Source organism: Lithohypha guttulata (assembly GCF_036872675.1).
Source record: "Lithohypha guttulata strain CCFEE 5908 chromosome Unknown scaffold_1, whole genome shotgun sequence".
Lineage (NCBI taxonomy): Eukaryota > Fungi > Ascomycota > Eurotiomycetes > Chaetothyriales > Trichomeriaceae > Lithohypha > Lithohypha guttulata.
Genome location: NW_027042750.1, coordinates 1,354,637 through 1,373,766, shown reverse-complemented (window position 1 = coordinate 1,373,766; position 19,130 = coordinate 1,354,637). Strand labels below are relative to the sequence as shown.

Here is a 19,130-nt window from a genome sequence, read left to right as displayed (position 1 = left end):
TGCCATGTTTTGGGTGTGTATGTCAGAGGATCTCGCGCCCTTTCGACCGATGCCTAAGTTCTTATGCATCAAGCTGGTCATCTTTGCCTCCTACTGGCAAGGTTTCTTCTTGTCCATCTTACAATTCCTGGGCGCCATTCCCAACGATATACCGGGTTATACGGCCGACAACCTTGCAGCTGCGATTCAAGACGCACTCATCTGTTTCGAAATGCCGCTCTTCGCTATTGGGCACTGGTACGCTTTCTCCTGGCATGACTACGCCGATATTACCATTTCGGCCGCTCGCATGCCTGTCAAGTATGCCTTAAGAGATGCGTTTGGTGTCAGAGACCTGGTGGAGGATACCAAGGAAACCTTTCGTGGCAAGCAGTACGACTACAGGACATATGATTCTGGCGACCGCATAATCGCTCACGAGGAATCCCAAGCTCGGACTGCACGCATGATGGAGGGCATGAGATATGAACGCGGAGGCAAAGGCAAGTATTGGTTGCCCAAGCCTGGTGAACCGAATTCCAAGACACCATTACTCTCGAAAGCCGGAGCAGAAGGCTCCGCACCTGAAGCTCGAGGTCATGCCCATGATTATCGAGCCGCCGAGCCAGACTGGGAAATAGCACTGGACCCTGATGACGAGAGATTATACGGTAATGCACGAGCTCTCGAGTTTGGTGACTGGAACTATCCAGTGATCACAGCGCACTTTGCGACACGCGAAGATTGGATGAAGGGGGACCCTTCGCTCCTGACAACCTCGGCCAACAGGCACTTACTTCAGCCAACTGAAGACCACAAGTTGAGGAGAAAGAGCGAACTCAAGAAGAAGATTCACAAGGGCAAAGCCGGCATCACTTCTGGCTCCGACTCCGAAGAAGACGGCCTGCAGGCGAAACTACATCGGGATCTGCGCCCATCCTCGTCTCAGGGAAGCAAGATAGACGAGTCTCTGCTAGTCGATCTGGTCGTCGAAGACGAAGAGGCTGAGCAGATGGAGAGGGTACGAGCAAGGAAAGAAGGTGGTGATGAATGGAATAATCATGAACAGAAGCACTTTGTAAGGACATACTCGATAGGATCAGCTGAATCGGGTGAATCAATGCGTGAGGGTTACGATCCGAGCAATATACCACCAGATCATCCACCACCTGAACACGCTGTCAGTGATTCGGAGCAGGAAGCTGCAGAGGAGGCAGGGCCTAGCACTGATCCGAAATGTGGTACACGTCGCAACGAGTATAGTGACCTCGAGGAGCGCAACGTCTGGGACAACTGATGCATTGTATGTGTTTGTTTCAATGAGAGAACATTCAGCGACTACTTCTTGAGCGTTCGAGCGAAGGGACGAATCGAGTATAAGGTGTTTTTGATTCTCATTATACTGTTTTGTAGCAACAACCTTGAAGCCGCTCCTCACTGATTGCGAATTCCAGGCACTTGTATGTCTGGATTAGCTAATCGCGCCTTCGATGTGCTGGTGGGTCCTCCACAAAATGGCGGTGACAATGATCCCACATCGGTTCAAGCTCTTTCCGATCATAATCGCCGGACCCAAAAAAAGTTGAGTGTTGACTGCGATCGTTCACGCCGAAGCTAGATAATTTAGCTGCGAAGAGGCGGGTTCCGAGACTGTGAGATATTGCTCGCTCACTGTATTTAAGTCTTTGCTCATTTGCGACGTCCCATGACCAAGACGTAGCTTCCACACGAGGCGTCTTGATATACAAACGTCTCACACCAATCGGGCCATACGCTGACCGCGTCCGGCAAGCGAGCCTGCGATACCAACCATGGAGGTCAACCAAACCGCCTTCGTGTCGCCCACAGCCAATGCGCCATACAGTTTTGCACAACCTCTACCTTTTATCGAACGAATATTAGACCAGGTCAATTTCTGGTCGATATGTCTGACACTACTCTTGCTTGCCGTTACGTATGATCAGTGTAAGTGTTGTGCTTTGGCCTTTGTAGTGCATGAGCTGAGCCTCGACAGTCTCCTACAAATATCAGAAACATGGCATCGTTGGTCCTGCCTGGAAAATGCCCTTCATTGGGCCCTTTCTCGAATCCATGCGACCAGACTTCCGTAAATATCAAGCCAAATGGGACAGCGGGGAGCTAAGCTGTGTGTCGGTCTTTCACAAGTAAGCAGACTGATGGCGCATTCGTACACGATACTTACCCTCCTTCAGGTTCGTCATTATTGCCTCGACCCGCGATATGGCTCGAAAGATCTTTAACTCCCCTGCCTACGTTAAGCCCTGTGTGGTTGATGCCGCCTACAAGCTCCTTCGACCGACCAACTGGGTGTTCCTGGACGGCAAAGCTCATGTTGATTACCGCAAAGGCCTCAATGGTCTCTTTACTCGGCAGGCACTGGAAATGTATCTTCCGGGACAAGAGGAGGTTTATGACAAGTACTTCAAGGAGTTTGTAAGAATAAGCCAGGAGGAAGCACAAGGACAGCCCAAAGCCTTCATGCCAGTCTTTCGAGAGTTGATGTGTGCTGTCTCCTGCCGTACCTTTGTCGGACATTACATGTCGGAAAAGGTCGTGAAGAAGATCGCACACGACTACTACTTGATCACTGCAGCATTGGAGTTGGTCAACTTTCCTATCATTCTTCCATTTACCAAGTCTTGGTATGGCAAAAAGGCTGCCGATATGGTCCTAGACGAGTTCGCAAAGTGCTCGGCCAAAGCCAAGGTCCGAATGGCTGCAGGAGGTGATGTGACCTGTATCATGGACGCCTGGATCAAACAGATGCAAGACTCGACCAAGTACAGAGAGAGGATTGCCAAGGGAGAAGAAGTCGATGCGTCAGAGAAGCCACCACAGCTCCTACGTGATTTCACTGACTGGGAAATATCGCAGACCATCTTCACCTTCCTTTTCGCGTCACAAGATGCTACCAGTAGCGCCTGTACTTGGCTTTTCCAGCTCATGTCAGATCGTCCTGAGTGGTTGAACAAGGTCAGAGAAGAGAACCTACGTCTTCGTGGTGGTGACCGAAATGCTCGCTTTACTATGGATCTACTGGAATCCATGGTGGCCACGAGAGCTGTCGTGAAGGAGACTCTCAGGTACAGACCACCCGTCATTATGGTTCCCTATCTCGTGAAGAAGGATTTCCCAGTCACATCGAATTTCACGGCCAAAAAGGGTCAAATGATCATTCCATCTGTCTGGCCTGCTACCCACGACGCGGAAGCATACCCAGACCCTCACTCGTACGACCCAGAAAGATGGATCACAGGAAACGCCGATGAACAAGTGAAGAACTGGCTTGTCTTTGGTACTGGTCCTCATTACTGCCTTGGACAGACTTATGCACAGATGAACTTGATCGCAATGATTGGAAAGGCTAGTATGTTCCTAGACTGGAAACATCATCCGACGGAGCAGAGCGAGGAGATTGAGGTCTTTGCAACACTCTTTCCAAAGGTAAGTCAATTTCTCCGGCTATCTCGTAGTTCCTTTACTGACATGTTCAGGATCATTGCAAGCTTGTGTTTACCGATCGAGACGAATAGATATACACCTAGATGTTGCAGTACTCAGGGCAGATGCTCTTCATTGCGCCGTCCCTACATAATTTCATCATGATGAGGTCCAAAATATTGTCGATGATATTATAGATATGCTCAACAGAGCTGAACTCTCTAGATAGACACTCGATGATCTTGCAGCTCATTCCAGCGAGTCATACAAGTACAAAGAACATTGAAGCTATTGACGATAGAAACAATGATGTCCACTTTATGCGAGCCAAGACTGTAACGAACAAAACAGAAGTGCCACGCCTGAAACACTTTGCATTCACCAATCGTGCACTGAAACATGGTAATTAGATTACATTAGAACCTGGGGGTAGCTTTCTTTGTACCCTGCATGGCTTGCTTGCATACTGCTGCCTTCCGATGCTGCAGAACATTTACAACAGCAAGTCGATGCACGTCAACCATACAGCAGCCGTGCTCTGACACTGTCAGCTGCACCCTTGCAGCCTATCGGTATCATACAGCCGTCATGCCTGCAGGCAGAAGAACAAAACTCGATCTTGTCTTGCGTGCATGCCATCTCTAACCACCATCTATACTCTATTCTCATAAACAATGTGCCTGGTGGCCGTGTAGGAGATTGCATGAAGGCTGTGTCTTTCCTGAAGCTCAACGCGCACGCCCTCAAGGAGCGTCTCCTTTTCTTCTGTGCTATAACCGCCTGTTTTCTCCACGCCCAGCTGTCTGTCTCATGCCGCCTAAAGCTTCGCGATAGGCTCGATAAAGCATAGCTTCACTACCCTGGTCATCTCATCTTTCCACTTGTTCCACCTCCTTCACTAGCCTTTACAATCGTGCATGGATGCTGTTTTTGATTTGGTTTCTGGCAGAGATGCCTCTACGCGTCGCCAACCGAGCACGATCGGGTTGTGCTGCGGCAGCTCGTGCACGGATCTTCCAACCTTTTCACTTTGTAGAGACGACAGACCCTACGTCCTTCAATCCGTCAATCAGACTTGTGGTTGTCACCCGTTCTGGGGTAACACGAACACAGTGAACAAGGATCTCGAACTTATGCTGTCAAGGATCCACAACTTCAATCGAGATACTTTCAATTCTATGGAATATGATAAACAAAGTCGAGAATTACGAGCTTCATCTCAATCTATGATTTAGGGTATCGACAACGACAAGAACACGACCTGTTGTTCGAAGGTGCAACGTTCATGGCGCCTTCCATTACTGACAATCATCCAGACCTTTCAGATAGACCACTTGCTGACTACTTCTGGATTGCGGGTCTTGACAGCCAAGATTTACTTGATGCCTACCAGACTCACGTCGACAAACGTGATTCAGTGAGCACGCCTGAGCATCGACTGAGTAGAACACTTAACGAGACAATCCGGGAGGATGCAGCAGCGGAAGAGAATGCAGAATCCATTCTGTGCACCCCAAGCGTTTCCACGAAGCACTCACGCCGGAACTCATACCAGAAGCTCTCGACATTGTCTTCCGAGGCTCGATTTTCCATCCAGTCCCTAGACCGTCTCACTTGTCTGTCAAGCACACGCAGCAATGCTACCATACGAAGGGTCGTCTCGCCAAGTGCGCAGTCGTCACTGCCAACTTCTCCAGGTCTGCTACAACCAATATCACAGCCCGAAAGCCAACGACAATCAGCACTACTCAGTGATGCAGAATTCGAACAGGTAATGACACGATTCAACTCAGATCGAGACGCTTTCTATCTCGACCTCAACTTCAAGAGTGAAGCAGTTAACCCAAAACCTAGCAGGTCCATTCAGCAACCACGGCCAAGAACACAGAGAATTGTTGCGGAAGAACTGGATGCTGCCTCTGCTCCGAGTAGGACTCTGGGTAGCGTACGCAGACATGTGTCTTTCAAGGATATGAACAGCGCTAGACGTCAACCATCTATAGCTCGGAAGTTGTCCACACGCTCTGCTATGCGTGTTAGCAGCTACAATTCTGTCATGCCTATGCCACAACCACTTCAGCCCTCGCCCGATGAACACCCTCTGAAGCACTCCTTTGAGCCCGTTCTGCTGGATGTGTACCCACCTTCCAAAATGGCTCACGAGCTCAATCGCAGAGATCGTTTCCCAGACTACGTACCCATGTTCGCCTTTCCAAACGATATCCACATTATTTCTTCAGATGCGAGGCCGGCCACAAAGTGGCACGAGTTTTCGATGACAGCAGCGGATAATACAAAACGCCCAGCTGTATGCATAATTGTTTGGGTTCCGTTAGATACCAGAGTGGCTGATGCGTTGGAGAAGAGGTGTGAGGAATGGAGGAGAGCACACATGTCTGAGGCCGAAAGAGAGCTCGCCTCGTCGTTGGGCGAGCGTTTGGCAGCTGAGAGGGCAAAGTTGTCCAGGTTACTGGCTCAGCTGCCATATATCGAATCAGGAAGCGAAGAACGAGAAAGTCTTGAAGACCAAATAGGTGTCGTGGAAGAGAAAATATCTCTCATGTCAGACATGCTGAAGCCTCTACGGTATGGCGCCGCAAACAGAATCGAGGGGCTGACTGACAGCGATACTGGCCTCTGGGCTCCTCGCGCGTATGGCCTTCTCGGTCGTGACCAAGGAACGGCACCTTTCTGGAAAGAGTGGCTCAGAGCCGTTGTGGTGCCAATGTTGGACGGTGCAGTGTTGGGAGTGCCGCCGAGCTCACCAAAGGTAGGGATGTGGCAGCCGCTCGAACGTTATGTCGAAATTCTATGCACCAAAGCTTTTCAGCCAATCACGTCCAGAATACAAGTCGAGGTTGCCATACGAGAACTGCGACTGTATGCGAAGAAGGAAGCAAAGAACGAGTTGCCAGGAAGTCGCACGATTGACCTCTACCCGCTTTTCAGATGTCTCACGATACCAAATATCGTTGTACTATTCGAATATCTTCTGGCCGAATCGCGCATCATCCTGGTTTCTGCATATACCTCACTGCTGAAACTCGTCAGCAACGCTTTGCTGTCACTGATGTGGCCGTTCGAGTGGTCAGGAGTATATATACCAGTTCTACCAACTCGCTTGATGGAGGTACTAGAAGCTCCGATTCCCTATGTTTGTGGAGTGGTACGCAAAAATGACAACTTGAGCTTGCCACAGGATGATGACTTCATTCTGGTTGATCTCGACAAGAACGAGCTGCATGCTACGGCACGTCCCCCAGTGTTTCCAAGTAAGCAAAAACGTAAGCTCATATCCTCTTTGTATCACGTGGCTCCTCATCATCAAACACGGGGCGTCGCTGTTGGACCACCTGCATATGCATATGAAGCATTCCCGAATGATCAATTTGTGTCTGAGCATCCAACAATATTCTCAACGATCACACCTTCAGTAGACCTTGGTCGACTGGCAAGTTTGAGCTCGAATCAATTTGGCAGCTCTGCAACATCCAGCAACAATCGAACACCTCTGTGCAGCGTCTTCGCACAGGCTAGCCCGCTGAACGCTTATGGTTCAGTAAGAGTCGGAACAAGCTCGACGGCCAGACAACCAAGTCATGCTGAGGACTCTGATTGGGTTTCACCCATGACCGGTACATTTTCCAAGCCCAACACACCGCAATCTCGAAATGACTCGGGCTTCGCTTTGCAGGTGTCCCTGAAGGAGAAACGATCTAGACATTTTGATACATCGTCAAGATATGACCGTCCGACATCAAATATTAGACGAAAGTCGAGTTTGCCCTTTATGAAGCACAACAGCACGATCTCGCAGGCTTCGGACATTCCCACATTTAATAACACTTCCACCTATGCGCCTTCGACATACGCACAGTCAACGTTAGCGGCTTCTACTGTGATGCCGGGTATGCCTTATCAACAAGTAAGAAACACAAAGACGCAATCATGGCAGGAAGGACATTGCATGCAGTGGCGAGCCGCGATCGTTGACGTGAGTTGCTCGGTCTGTAACGAAAAGGCCGACAACGGAATGTTCAAGTGTAGCGACTGCCCATTGCAAACTCATGCACGCTGCTTGAATCACATCTGTCTGCCCTGCCAAGCAGCCTTCTACCCAGTTCAAGTGCGGGTGGTATTTGCACGCTTTCTGGCAAGTCTATTATACAATTATCGACGATTTATGGTGCCTGCAGATATAACCCAGAAGAAGCTTGGTCTACGGGAGATGTTCAATGTCGATGCTTGGATCCGAAGCCTGCCACCTGACCATGCAAACTATATGATGGTCATGAAAGAAACACAAGCTTTTGATGGATTTGTTCATGAAAGGGAGATCAAGAGCCAGTCAGCCTGCGACTCAATTGCATTGTTTGACGCACTCATGGCTGCTAGAAAAGGACGATCGAAGGGTGTAAGAAACAGCATAGTCTTGTCATTGTCAGGTCGAAATCCTTTCGCAGGTCGATCGCCTAGTGGTGGTGTGCCAGCAGAATACCTTTCGGACACATCTACACACATATGGAGGGTTATTTCGACACCACATACTTCTGAAAGAGCCGACGTTAGTGCAGGGGCCAAAGGACGAGAATACCGAGATATTGTTAGTCGAACACCGGCCAAGCTCGAGGGAGAATTATTCTCGCCTTCGCTACCAGCAGCGCCACTTCCAATCTCGGAGAAGAGGAGCCTACGCCAGCGGATGAATGGTCTTAGCATGCACGCTCCTTGATGTGGTCTGGTTATGCCCTCTTCCGTGAGGAGAGTGTACCTGTGGTTAGTTGACCCTTTTCACCCATACCACTCCTCCACTCGAGTGCGATTTGACCTAGAGCGGTTCTACCATCACGTGCCAAATTGACCTTGAGTTCTTCGTAGCCATCAGAAATACCGGCGTCCTGCTCTAGAAGGAAAGCCAGTTGAAGTACATCTCTTGGATTTAGCAACGGATCTTCGTCTTCATGGTCGGCGCCAGATTTTGCATCCCAGTTGAACGAGGTTGCCTTGAAAGGAGGGTATGCCAGAAGGCTCGCCTGTTCGAGAACAATACTACCTTCAGCTACATTCTCGAGCTGTGCCTCGAGGATGTATCGAACAAGAAAGGATCGACCATATGGACCAAGACTTTTGTCAGGGACCTCTGTTGGTGCGAGCTCTGTGACTTTCGTCCTCACACTCAAGCAAGGTTGAGCTTGGAATTGATACAACTTCCTGAATGTGCGGACTCTGCCACTGGACGGTCCAGTTTCAGACTTGGTGGTTTCAGTATAGGCCAAGTTCACGGCGAGCACATGTACACCTTCCTCTTTGAGATCGTAACGAACGATGCGCTGCAGCGATGCGCCTGGTGCGAGCGAGACATTACCATCGTCCTCTGGTGTCGATATTGGTAGGCTTACAGATTGATGCGACGGCATTTGCATTTCAGCTGATATACGTACGCCACTAATTGATTTGGTAACACTCTTCTCTAGCAACTCGTTGTTTGCACATAGTGAGCAGGAAAAGGTTTCGCCAACATAGGCTGAACCAAAAGCAGGTGGCAGGGAGAGATTAGGCGATAGGACGAAGTCTTGGTCGGAGACATCGGACGGATAAGCAAGAGCTGCTGAAGTTGGTATATTGGCAGTATTCTCTTTTGGTAATGGGTACTGATGGGCTAGTGAAGGACGTGAAAGTCTGCGTCATTGAACACGAGTGAGAATGAGAACACGTCTGGAGTATCTCATACAACTAGGGAGACCTACCTTAGAACTAATGTAACGCATTAGTACTGCGAGCATAATGGTAAGAACATTTCACACCTTTCAACGATAAGCTGTGAGGCTCTTTTGCAAGGCTCGTAGTGTCTGATCGTGGTCGTGCCATTGTTCGTCTCTACGCAAGAACATGCCTACCTACGCTTGTAGTCAGACCTTTTGCGTTTAACTATACTGCCGAAAAAGCCATTCACCTTGCATACGTACTGCAGTGAAGTTTGCACATGAAACAATCACTTTCCCTCGCATACACAATCTCCGAAACACAGCCTTGCAAGCCCTGTCGCGTTGCTTAGTGAACGCCCCACGACTCCACTCCCTTCGTCGATAAACACTGTTTCAAGCTAAACCCCCTGCACCCAAACCTCAACGACCAGGTTCACCAACTCAAATTATTCACGCTACTCCTTACATCCTACAGCACTTCCAGAGTATATTCAAGAACGAAAACTAGCAGCCATGCGCATGACAAGAGCCGCGCTACGGGCGCAAACACAAATCGACGACCCATTTGAGTTGGAGCAAACAATACAAGGACACGAAGACGACTCAGTGCGAAGAAAGACGCGGTCGACGACACAGATTTTCGAAGAGGAGGCTGGTACGAATTCTGGAATAGACGACCAGCAAGTCGGAGACCTTTTTGTAAGAGCAGCGTTACGCGATATCACGGACGAGAACTATCCGAAGGCTGACGGATTTGAGAAACTTCAGTCACGAACACCTGCGAAGACACGCCAGCAAGCTGGTGAGGATACAGAGGAGGTAGAAGAAACGCGAGAGTTGAGAAAGTCAGCACGAAAGTCTAAAGGACAAGCTCGAAGCCGATCCAGAAAGAAGACTGGTGCTCTCATTGTCACTGAGGCTGTGGTAGAGCTAGAGACTGAGGAGGCACGAGGAGAGCTACTGTCACAACCAGAAGTAGACATCGAACCTGAGATTGTTGACCTGCAACAAGACGAGCATGCGCCTGTAGCAAAGCCTACTATTGTTGGTCCCCAGACTGAGCCTGAGTCCGACTCGCTGATCGTCAACGAGATTTCTTCAGAACCTGGTCCAGCAATTGAGGAAGGGCCAGAACCTGAACTAGAAGCACTACCAGCCGGATCAAAGACACCAAAGTTCGATCCTGAGATTCACACTTTGCAAGACACAGACGAGGCAAGTACGGTGGAAGACTCCTTCGCCGAAGCAATCCGAAGCCGCTCGCCTGCAAAGTCCAGCTTGCTCGACCTTGAGCCGTCACAAACATCAGAAACAGTCAACAGCAATTTACAAGCACATGCACAAGCACCTCTCAGACGAGTATCATCCACCAAATTCGAACAGTCATTCGAGGCGATGGATTCTCTAGAGGACAACATTGAGCAATTGACTGCTGGTTTCGCGATCCTACCTGCTGAAGATATGCAATTGAACGAATCTCCCATCAAGACCGAAAGACTGTCAGTTAGACTACAACATTCCACCACACCGAAGACTCCAGCTTCAAGAACTCCTAGGTCTGGTAATAGGCCCCCCTCCATGCTCAGATTGCAAGAGAAGGATAAAGAGAACACACCACCAACAGCTAAAACTCCTCTGATGAAAGCGAAGACCCCTCTTACATCCAAGACGCCTGCAACGAGTCGACAATCATCGCTGAAATCTAGCACTACGCCAGCAGTAAAATCAACTAGCCCAACTAAGGCTGCTCCTCCTCCATCGGCTCGAAAGTCTAGCACACCTTCGACCGCAGCCACGCCCACGACGTCAAGAGATGCAATGCAGAAGACAGCAGCAACTTCTCCAGCAAAGCCAGCAGTTCGCAAGTCAGTAATCAATGCCAACAGCAACACCAAAGAGAATGCCGATGCCAGGAAGTCGACCGCATCTATCCAGCGAAGGCTGACTAACAAGCAACCTCTTGCCAATACCACGAACACAAAGTCAGAAATCCTGCCTAAGAAGCCTACCATGACTGCCACGACTCTGAAAACCCATCAATCCAGCCTGTCTTTCTCGAATTCGCCAGCTAAGCAACGACCAAGTATGCACACGAGACGAGTCACTAGTGGCGGCATCCTCTCCACCAGTAAACCTGGCTTCATTCCAGCCAAATCTAGCAAGCCACCAACAATCTCCACCTTTGCACTTCCAGGAGAAGCCGTCGCTGAGAAGCTCAAGGCTGCAAAAGAAGCTCGAGAAGAGAAGATGCGACAACCAAAGATCACTCCAGCTGAGCAGAAGGCTGCCAAACTGAAAGCTGAACGTGAAGCAAGAGAGGAGCGAGTCAAGCAGAACCAGCTCAAGGTACAAGAGAAGGAGGTTGAAAAGCAGAAACCTGCAAGACCGGTAGCCTCCAGCACATTGACAGTAAGCAAGGCCAGAGCGCAGGCTGCGGAACGAAGCAGACAAGCGAGCAAAGATTGGGCAGAAAAGATGCTGAAGAAGAAGCAGCATCAGCAGACTCAGGAGGAGACTCCAACCACACTATACGAGAGTGCCAATGCTGCTATCCAGTGCTAGAAGGCTCCGGGTAGCGTACCACAGATGTCTTCGATGGACTCAATCGACGAAAGGAAGTGGCTGGAAATCGCGTCCTGGGTCCTGAGTGTTAATGATGGGCCTCCAGATCCACCCCAGGAAGCTCGTCAGCCATCATGTGGTATAGTGGTTGAATACAACCACTTTCGATCTTGGCACGGCGAGCCAGCATTATTGCTTAATGATTTTATATGAATACCAGCGGTCAATACGGATGGGAAAGGTGTCAGCGTTTCTATAAGGGCTTAGCAATGGGAGTGGTCGCATTGTTCGAACAATTGGTCAATAGCGTATGCATATCGGTTTTGTCCTTGTGCATGGAATTCCATCGTAGAGGACATACACTCCTTTCCCACTTCTTGGTCCTACGATGCTTAATGACCATTTACAACATGTGAAAACAATTGTGTTTCTAGGCTGGAACTGAGGTCGCCTCGGTCGGGGCCTTCCGTAGCTTCCTGTTGTAAAGACGAAGAAATCATGGACATTCTTACTGCCTCCATCACACCTGCCGACATCACCAAGCTCGAACCTCGTATTCGTTATCACCGCCAGCATGGCTGTTCTACTCGAAGACTTTTTCATTCAGACATGCATCCGCCATCTATAGCCACAGTCATAATGGTACACGGCTGTGTCGCCATGCAGAAGGATTCAACTACCACTTTACGCCAGACGTCGCACCATCTCGCTAGCAGCCTAGTGCAGAGTCTCTGTAGGACTGATGCTCTATTCGCTGACGCGTCCTGGTCCCATACGACATGGTTGTGTCTTGTTCCTTCCACAAGGAAGGAGACTACCTGAACGTGTGCCCTAGGAAGATGCTTTACTCAAATTCGGCTCACCATGACCACAGCAGATTCCACCTTCGTCTACAAAAAATCGTTGACAATCTGCGACAAGCCAACTATAAGAATTCTCGAACTTCTTCCCTGCCAATATAGGGACTATGAAGTTCGGTGCAATCTCGTCGAGCACACTTTCGATGATACCTGTCCTGAGTATGAAGCACTCTCGTACGCGTGGGGAGATGCATCGTCTATGACCAGCATAACTTGCAACGAGAGCGAGCTACGTATCACGTGTACCCTGCACAGCGCTTTACGCAGCCTGCGTCATTCAGAACACGAGGCCATCACTCGCCGCCTATGGATCGATCAAATTTGCATTAACCAGAAGGACGTTCCAGAAAAGAACCAGCAAGTTGCGATGATGTGTGACATCTATCGACGTGGCTCAGGGACAATAGCTTGGCTCGGTGAACATGAGTCCGCGAGCTTAGCGTACGAGGCAATGCACAAGGTCAAGGAATTCATGAGGGACGAAATGGTGAGGCGAATCGAAGCCGAGGAAGTAGAGGAATCTGGAGATGCTGTGCAGACTACACTGGCGGACGAATTTCGAAGCCTTGCCAAAGATCCTGTCAGTGGTTTGGGTACGTCCCTGACTAAACAAGAGATACGTGCCATACAGAGCTTGCTGAGAAGCTCTTGGTTCACACGTATGTGGATTCTGCAGGAAGCTGCTGTTTCACCAAGCCTGACATTACAGAGTGACACCTACACATTCTCGCTTGATCTCCTTGTTCTCGGTATTTTCAGCACAGCAGTTTACACTCTTGGTGATCGCCGTGTGACGCCCACGTATGGCACAGCCCGGATGCTATTCATACTCGCAAGCGTACGTGCTTACTTTCAGCGCAAAGACGCGGCAAAGATGGATATCCTATACCTGTTGACGTTGTGTCGCAACTTGCAAGCTTCAGATGTACGAGATCGACTTTATTCTCTGTATGGTATAAGTTCAACTAATCTGACAGACAAGAGCGTTGCGGCCGACTATGCGCTTGTCCCTCGGAAAGCTCTGGCAGATGCTGTCATTCACCTAATGCAGCAGGATGGTTCGCTCAGGGCTCTCGAGTTAGTGGAGGGCAAAGACAACAGCAACGAAGAAAGCTTGCCATCATGGGTTCCAAAGAGGTGGACACAAAGTGACCCAGAGCTCTACGATCCGTCCTCCTTGTTCCGCAACGACGCTCATACCGAAATGGCTTTTCTGGAAGCCTTCGGTAACGAGATCATTCCTGAAGTTGAAACCCAACTCGAAATGAATCTCGGGGACTACGAAAAAGAGATACGGTCCATCACGCAAGATGTAGAGGACAGACAAGCTCAAACCCAGAACAGTGACATGGGTCAAATCCATATCAAAGACGACGGCATACTGTGCGCGGAAGCCCAATATTTAGACCAGATCGAGACCATGAGTCCTGTAATCCTTACCCCAGCAGCTCTAGAAACTGGCTATGGTTCGACTGAGCAACCAATGAAGTTAGATGAAGAATGGGAGACTTTGGGTTCTGACTACATCGATGAGGATTCGTGGCTATCCGTGCTGCGAATCATAGTTGATGCTTTCCGTCTATTAGGCTCGCAGATCACAAGGATGATGGTAGAGTGGGAGGCCTATGTCCACGGCATGGTCGAAATGGATCGTATGGTCATGAATGAGGACGGGAAACAGTTCTACCCAAGCGGCGAGACCATCTTAGATGCATATCGAAAGACCGTCTGCGCCGGAAATACCGTGTTGTCGGAAGACGAAAGCATCACTGTCTTCCAGAGGTGGAGGTCAACCTTGCAAATTGGTACAGCAATAGCACGTCTCAAACAGGCGCTAGGTCTGCGATCAACAGCAGGCATCATCACTCTGATAGCCACCTCACTGATCTCTCATGCCAAGTATGATATCGATATGAAACTCCAATCCAGACTTGCGATGAAGCCACTGTTCGGCAGGAGGCTGGCCTGGACGACCAAAGGCTACCTTGCATTAGTCCCTGCGAAGAGCAAGGTTGGTGATTCGATGTTTGCGCTGAGAGGAAGTAAGTTGCCGTTCGTGCTCAGGCGGTCTGGTGAGGATATCATGCAGTGGTTGGTACAAGGTCCGACTTATGTCCATGGCATCTTTAAGGTTGAATGGCTTGACGATCACAGTTACCAGATCATCGAAATAGCCTGATTCTGCAGTGATGAGTATTTATGCAGTATTGTTGGCTTCTTTTTGAGGTATGTGATGAACTGGTGCTGGGAGTGTGTAGTGTCCATGTAAGAAAGAAGGGCATGGTATCTCGTGCCTGCGCCTCATGTCCTTCGATCTAGTTCGGAAATTGCGCCCATCTTCTTGCAAGGTATAAGCGGTCGAGCCTCTCCCTGCCTGTTGCTATTGCTCCCAAAGCCCAGCACTAGTCCATTCAGTTCTTGTGATGACTCTGCGTCTGCTGTGATGATCCCCACAACATTACCCAGCTTATGATCTAAATCTTGAATTCGAGACGTAGTCCAATCAGGATATTAGACTGGTCGTCAGCCAGACTGCTCTCCTACCACTTCCTCAAAGCATGGGAATCGTCTTCCTGTGGCTCTTGCAATTTTTTGTTGTGCTCGGCTCGAAGCATAGTAGATCCGAGCATTCGTTCACAATCCATACCCATCCATCAACCAGCTTGTTTCTCCTCACCATTACCACTCCCCTCCTCCCGCTCTTCCTCTGCCTCATCACGTCTCCTCTCAACCGGCACCCTCACCAACGTCCCCGGCAGCCTCCCCTCTTCCTCGCCCGTCACCTTCCCTACCATCCCCCCAACCATCCCTAGTACTCCCAATACACCCGTCCAATTCCTCAATACCTCCGCAACTGCCTCCGTCCCATCTCTCAGCGTCGATAGTTTTTCCTCGAGTGTGCTCATTTGAGTCGCGAGTTGGGAGGAGAGGTCGCGGAGTTGGCGGAGGTTCTCGAGTTCGATGCGTTTTTGATTTATGCGGGTTTGAAGGTGGGAAGAGGAGGAGGAATGGGAGGTGGAGGTGGATGTGTAGAGGAGGGAGGAGGGACGGTTGGACATTGCTTGGGTGCTTGCTTAGTGGTTGGGCGTATACTGTAGGAAGTGAGGGATCGTGGTGGTTTGCTGGGTAAGTGAAGCGTGGACTATGCTGAGCGTCAGATGTGCTACTGTACCATGAATTCGAGTCGTACATGCCACTGCTAGCGGCACTAAAACCGCCCGCAAATCGTGTTTAGCGCGACTTGTCCGGCCCGAACTCTCCTCTCATTGGTGCAACGCGCCCGAAAGACGTTGTTATGGTTTTACCTATCTGGGTGTAGACTAACATTGCGATACTAAACCGCGCTCAATGAATATTCCCCATCAGGCACAGCTAGTAAAAGCACACACGCCGCGTATGCATTGCTGCAGTCAACATTATTGATATGTCAGTGTTCAAGCTTGGGTGGGAACTGCTGTACACATGGCGAGATTGAATGAGGTACCTGCACCTGCCGCTGAAACGATCGAGTCTAGTAAGTCACGACTTTCATATGGTACAAAACGCGAATTTTTGAGACTTCTTGGGTCGTAGAGACTGACACGCATGGTTTAATAGTCAAGCGAAGATTTATCCGACAAAACCGAGAGATAGCTAGAGTCAACTCGAACCAGTCCATCCGAATCAGAAACCTCGAAAACGAGCTTGCACGATTAATAGCAGAGAACGTCAGGATACGCGAGGAAGCCATCAGTGTAAAGGTTGAAGCAGAGAAATGGAAGGCTGCACACAGGCTCAGCAAGGAAGTGCTACGTATGAAGAGTCAGCTGGAGGAGAAATTGTCTGAAGTCAATGCGTTGGTTGGAGAGTTGGGAGCATTGCCTGAGAAGGTCGCGAGGAGGTCGAGTCAGCGACGAAGAAGAGATTGTTTGGTTTCAGAGCTTGTGAAGACAGATGAAGAGCCCGAGCGCCGTCAGAGACAAACGCTATGCGATCAGGAAGGAAGGCTACCTGCTATCCTGGAGGATAAATATTATCCAAGAAGGACACTCGAAGCGAAGGAGATTCGACTCGGCCAAGATGACGAACCCCTGGAATCACTTGAGTCGCCAGATTTGGGGCCGCCACCAGTCGCTCACTTCGATGAACACGAGGCTCTGACTTTCAATGCCACGAAATCTCCTAGGAGGACATCGACGGAATTGATCGAGGAATCTGAACAAGCAAATAGAGTTCCGAACACAAACCTCGAGAACAAAAGGAGGAGAAGGATTAGTACACTACTACACTCATCTGCTCTCGGAGACCCGATAAAGCCGAGACCTGACATGAACGATGAGGATACTGAAGAAGCCCAGACACATGCACCAGCACCAGATCCAGACACTAATGGCTTGAACAGGCGCATTGAACCCGCAGCTCCTCCTTTCAAGCTGAGGACAGGTGCTAAGAGAAAGTTAGAAATGTCAGAATTAGAAGATACCAGCAGGGTTTCGCAAGAACTAGATGACTTCATATTTCAGAGAAAAGCCATTGCTCCCACCACGGTAGGCAGACCTTCGAGGTTCACTCGTCCAGCAGCTCGACAAGGACAGGATACTGTCGAATCTGTAGAACAGAGGTCTACAGAAAAGCTGCTTCAATCCGAAAGGAGGATACTTGCACCTAAGAGCACAAACTCACCTGCGAAGCGAAGGATTGAAACTTTGGACAAACCCGTTGATAACAAGGAAGTAGTCACAGAGAGGAGGCCAGAGAGACGGATGGTATCTCGAACACGTTCAAGGCCAGTGATCGCGGAAGTACATCTTCCAGTCGAAGCCACTACAGAATTCGCACTTGAGAAGTCCACCGCCGATGAGCCGGACGATCAGGCGCATGTCACAACCAAGACACCTGCCGCAGAACTCGACGCTATACTGTCGCCGAGTACTTGCGAACCCTCAGTCGATCGAAGACCACCTCAAGAAATGGCAATCACGAATTCTGTCGAAGATGTTCTTAGTGGAAGCATCGGTCGTGGATCGAGAAGAGCTCGAGCACCCATCAGTTATGCTCCACCAAAATTGAATACTAAATTGAGGAGACCTGGTAAGGAACTGGTGGGCGCTGTAGAAGGGCTTACCAGAATTGTTGATCAAAAGGAGACGTTCGGCCAGAGTAATAATGCTGAATCGGAGTTGCAAAGTACCGAGCCAGAAAGAGGCCCGAGCGAGCATGTTAGCCCACTAAAGGACAAGGAAGGGCCTGTCGAGCGAAGAAGCAGCTTTCACGGCGAAGAGCTCACCAAAGCAGTGTCGCGATTGTCAATGCACGATCCGCCCACATCAAGTCCACTTTCTGGACTAGATACCATCGAAGTTACAGCAAGGAGGCGGCAATCCGAACGACCGGATCTGAAGCCAGATGGCTACAAAGAATTACCCGGCTTGGAGACCTTGAAATCGAGACGACCCAACTCAGCGCTCGGATCGAGGCAGTCAGTCCAGCAGGCACAGCCTGATCCAACCGAGTTGAGAAGGCATGCAAGATCAGCGAGCAATTCCTCATTGTCGGCTGCTAGAGTCAGCTCAGCCAGCAGAGTAGCATCAGGTATGCAAAGGACTTCATCAATTCAGGAGGACGTTGCAACTCGGAGAAGTCATAGTAGTGCTTTGAGTCGGAGGAAAAGCATGATGGTCTGATGAGTATCTCTAGTGTTTGAAATTAGCTAGATCGTCTCACTGATACCTCTTCCGTCGAAAGCGTAGACAGAACTTGCAGTCCTTTTAAAGAATACATCAAATGGCATCGCACTTTCCATCTTGAGCAGTATACCTGCTTCCTTCACATCACTAGAAGGAGTTGACCAGATTTTATCGGGTTTTCGCAAAACTCTACACAAACCTAGTACATATCTCTAATATAGCCACCTATCACCCTGATTCAACTCGCATCGCTGGAAAGAGCTGGTCAGGTTTTCGCGAAATTCCATGAAACCCTACGTAAACCCGTGCGTCTTCATATAGCCGCTTACTACCTACCCCTCTATTCCGCCTGCTAAAAAATCCTCCTTGTAGCTCATCCCTTCTCCTAGTCTTTCCCAGTACTCGATCTCCACCTCACTTTCCCAGGTTGGCTTCGATTTCTCCCACAAAGTCGAATAGTAGTCTTTTGTCAGTTGTTCCGTCTCGAACCATTTCCGACTCGCATTCCAGACCTCTACGAGGCGGAATTCGCCGGGCTTGGTTGGATTCTGGAAGACATCAAAGTATATGCATTCTGGCTCCGCTGCACAGGCAGCCCAGACGGGGCGGTGAGCGGCTTTCCAGTCTTCAATGTGATGTGGTTTGATGTGGAAAGTCACAAAGAGGGTTAGATGTTGTTTCGGAGCGGAATTTGTGGTGGTGGTCATGGTGAGTCTCAATAAGATGGTAATGGTTGTTGGAATGGCATGCAAGCTTATCAGCGGGTGTGAGCAAGTCGTTCCGGAGCATGTGTCTTAACAACGAATGGTGATGGAGATTAGCCTGGTTGTGAGCCTCAAAATTCATAGGCCAGCAAACCGGACCTGAATACGACAGGAGTGCAACGGGTTAGTAGG

At 49.6% G+C, this 19,130-nt stretch overlaps 7 protein-coding genes across 7 annotated transcripts; 5 read left to right on the top strand and 2 right to left on the bottom strand.

Annotated features, from left to right (window-relative positions):
* Positions 1-1,790: 1,790 nt before the first annotated feature.
* ERG5 (RNA polymerase C-22 sterol desaturase) lies at positions 1,791-3,533 on the top strand (the record flags this gene model as incomplete). Its single annotated transcript, XM_064894888.1, has 4 exons — positions 1,791-1,944; positions 1,994-2,144; positions 2,193-3,444; positions 3,495-3,533. 4 exons carry the CDS (start codon positions 1,791-1,793, stop codon positions 3,531-3,533), a joined length of 1,596 nt encoding a protein of 531 aa, XP_064757575.1.
* A 1,193-nt stretch (positions 3,534-4,726) lies between these two features.
* On the top strand, positions 4,727-8,157 carry LTR64_000502 (uncharacterized protein; the record flags this gene model as incomplete). Its single annotated transcript, XM_064894887.1, has 3 exons — positions 4,727-7,366; positions 7,649-8,005; positions 8,050-8,157. 3 exons carry the CDS (start codon positions 4,727-4,729, stop codon positions 8,155-8,157), a joined length of 3,105 nt encoding a protein of 1,034 aa, XP_064757574.1.
* Positions 8,158-8,183: 26 nt separating this feature from the next.
* LTR64_000501 (uncharacterized protein) lies at positions 8,184-9,309 on the bottom strand (the record flags this gene model as incomplete). The annotated part of the gene is made up of 2 exons (XM_064894886.1): positions 8,184-9,046; positions 9,246-9,309. The coding sequence occupies 2 exons, from the start codon at positions 9,307-9,309 to the stop codon at positions 8,184-8,186; spliced, it is 927 nt and encodes a 308-aa protein (XP_064757573.1).
* A 350-nt stretch (positions 9,310-9,659) lies between these two features.
* On the top strand, positions 9,660-11,708 carry LTR64_000500 (uncharacterized protein; the record flags this gene model as incomplete). The annotated part of the gene is made up of 1 exon (XM_064894885.1): positions 9,660-11,708. One exon carries the CDS (start codon positions 9,660-9,662, stop codon positions 11,706-11,708), a length of 2,049 nt encoding a protein of 682 aa, XP_064757572.1.
* An 864-nt stretch (positions 11,709-12,572) lies between these two features.
* Positions 12,573-14,747, top strand: LTR64_000499 (uncharacterized protein; the record flags this gene model as incomplete). The annotated part of the gene is made up of 3 exons (XM_064894884.1): positions 12,573-13,161; positions 13,214-13,227; positions 13,278-14,747. The coding sequence occupies 3 exons, from the start codon at positions 12,573-12,575 to the stop codon at positions 14,745-14,747; spliced, it is 2,073 nt and encodes a 690-aa protein (XP_064757571.1).
* A 1,283-nt stretch (positions 14,748-16,030) lies between these two features.
* Positions 16,031-18,231, top strand: LTR64_000498 (uncharacterized protein; the record flags this gene model as incomplete). The annotated part of the gene is made up of 2 exons (XM_064894883.1): positions 16,031-16,082; positions 16,166-18,231. 2 exons carry the CDS (start codon positions 16,031-16,033, stop codon positions 18,229-18,231), a joined length of 2,118 nt encoding a protein of 705 aa, XP_064757570.1.
* A 241-nt stretch (positions 18,232-18,472) lies between these two features.
* Positions 18,473-18,941, bottom strand: LTR64_000497 (uncharacterized protein; the record flags this gene model as incomplete). Its single annotated transcript, XM_064894882.1, has 2 exons — positions 18,473-18,485; positions 18,571-18,941. 2 exons carry the CDS (start codon positions 18,939-18,941, stop codon positions 18,473-18,475), a joined length of 384 nt encoding a protein of 127 aa, XP_064757569.1.
* Positions 18,942-19,130: the final 189 nt, after the last annotated feature.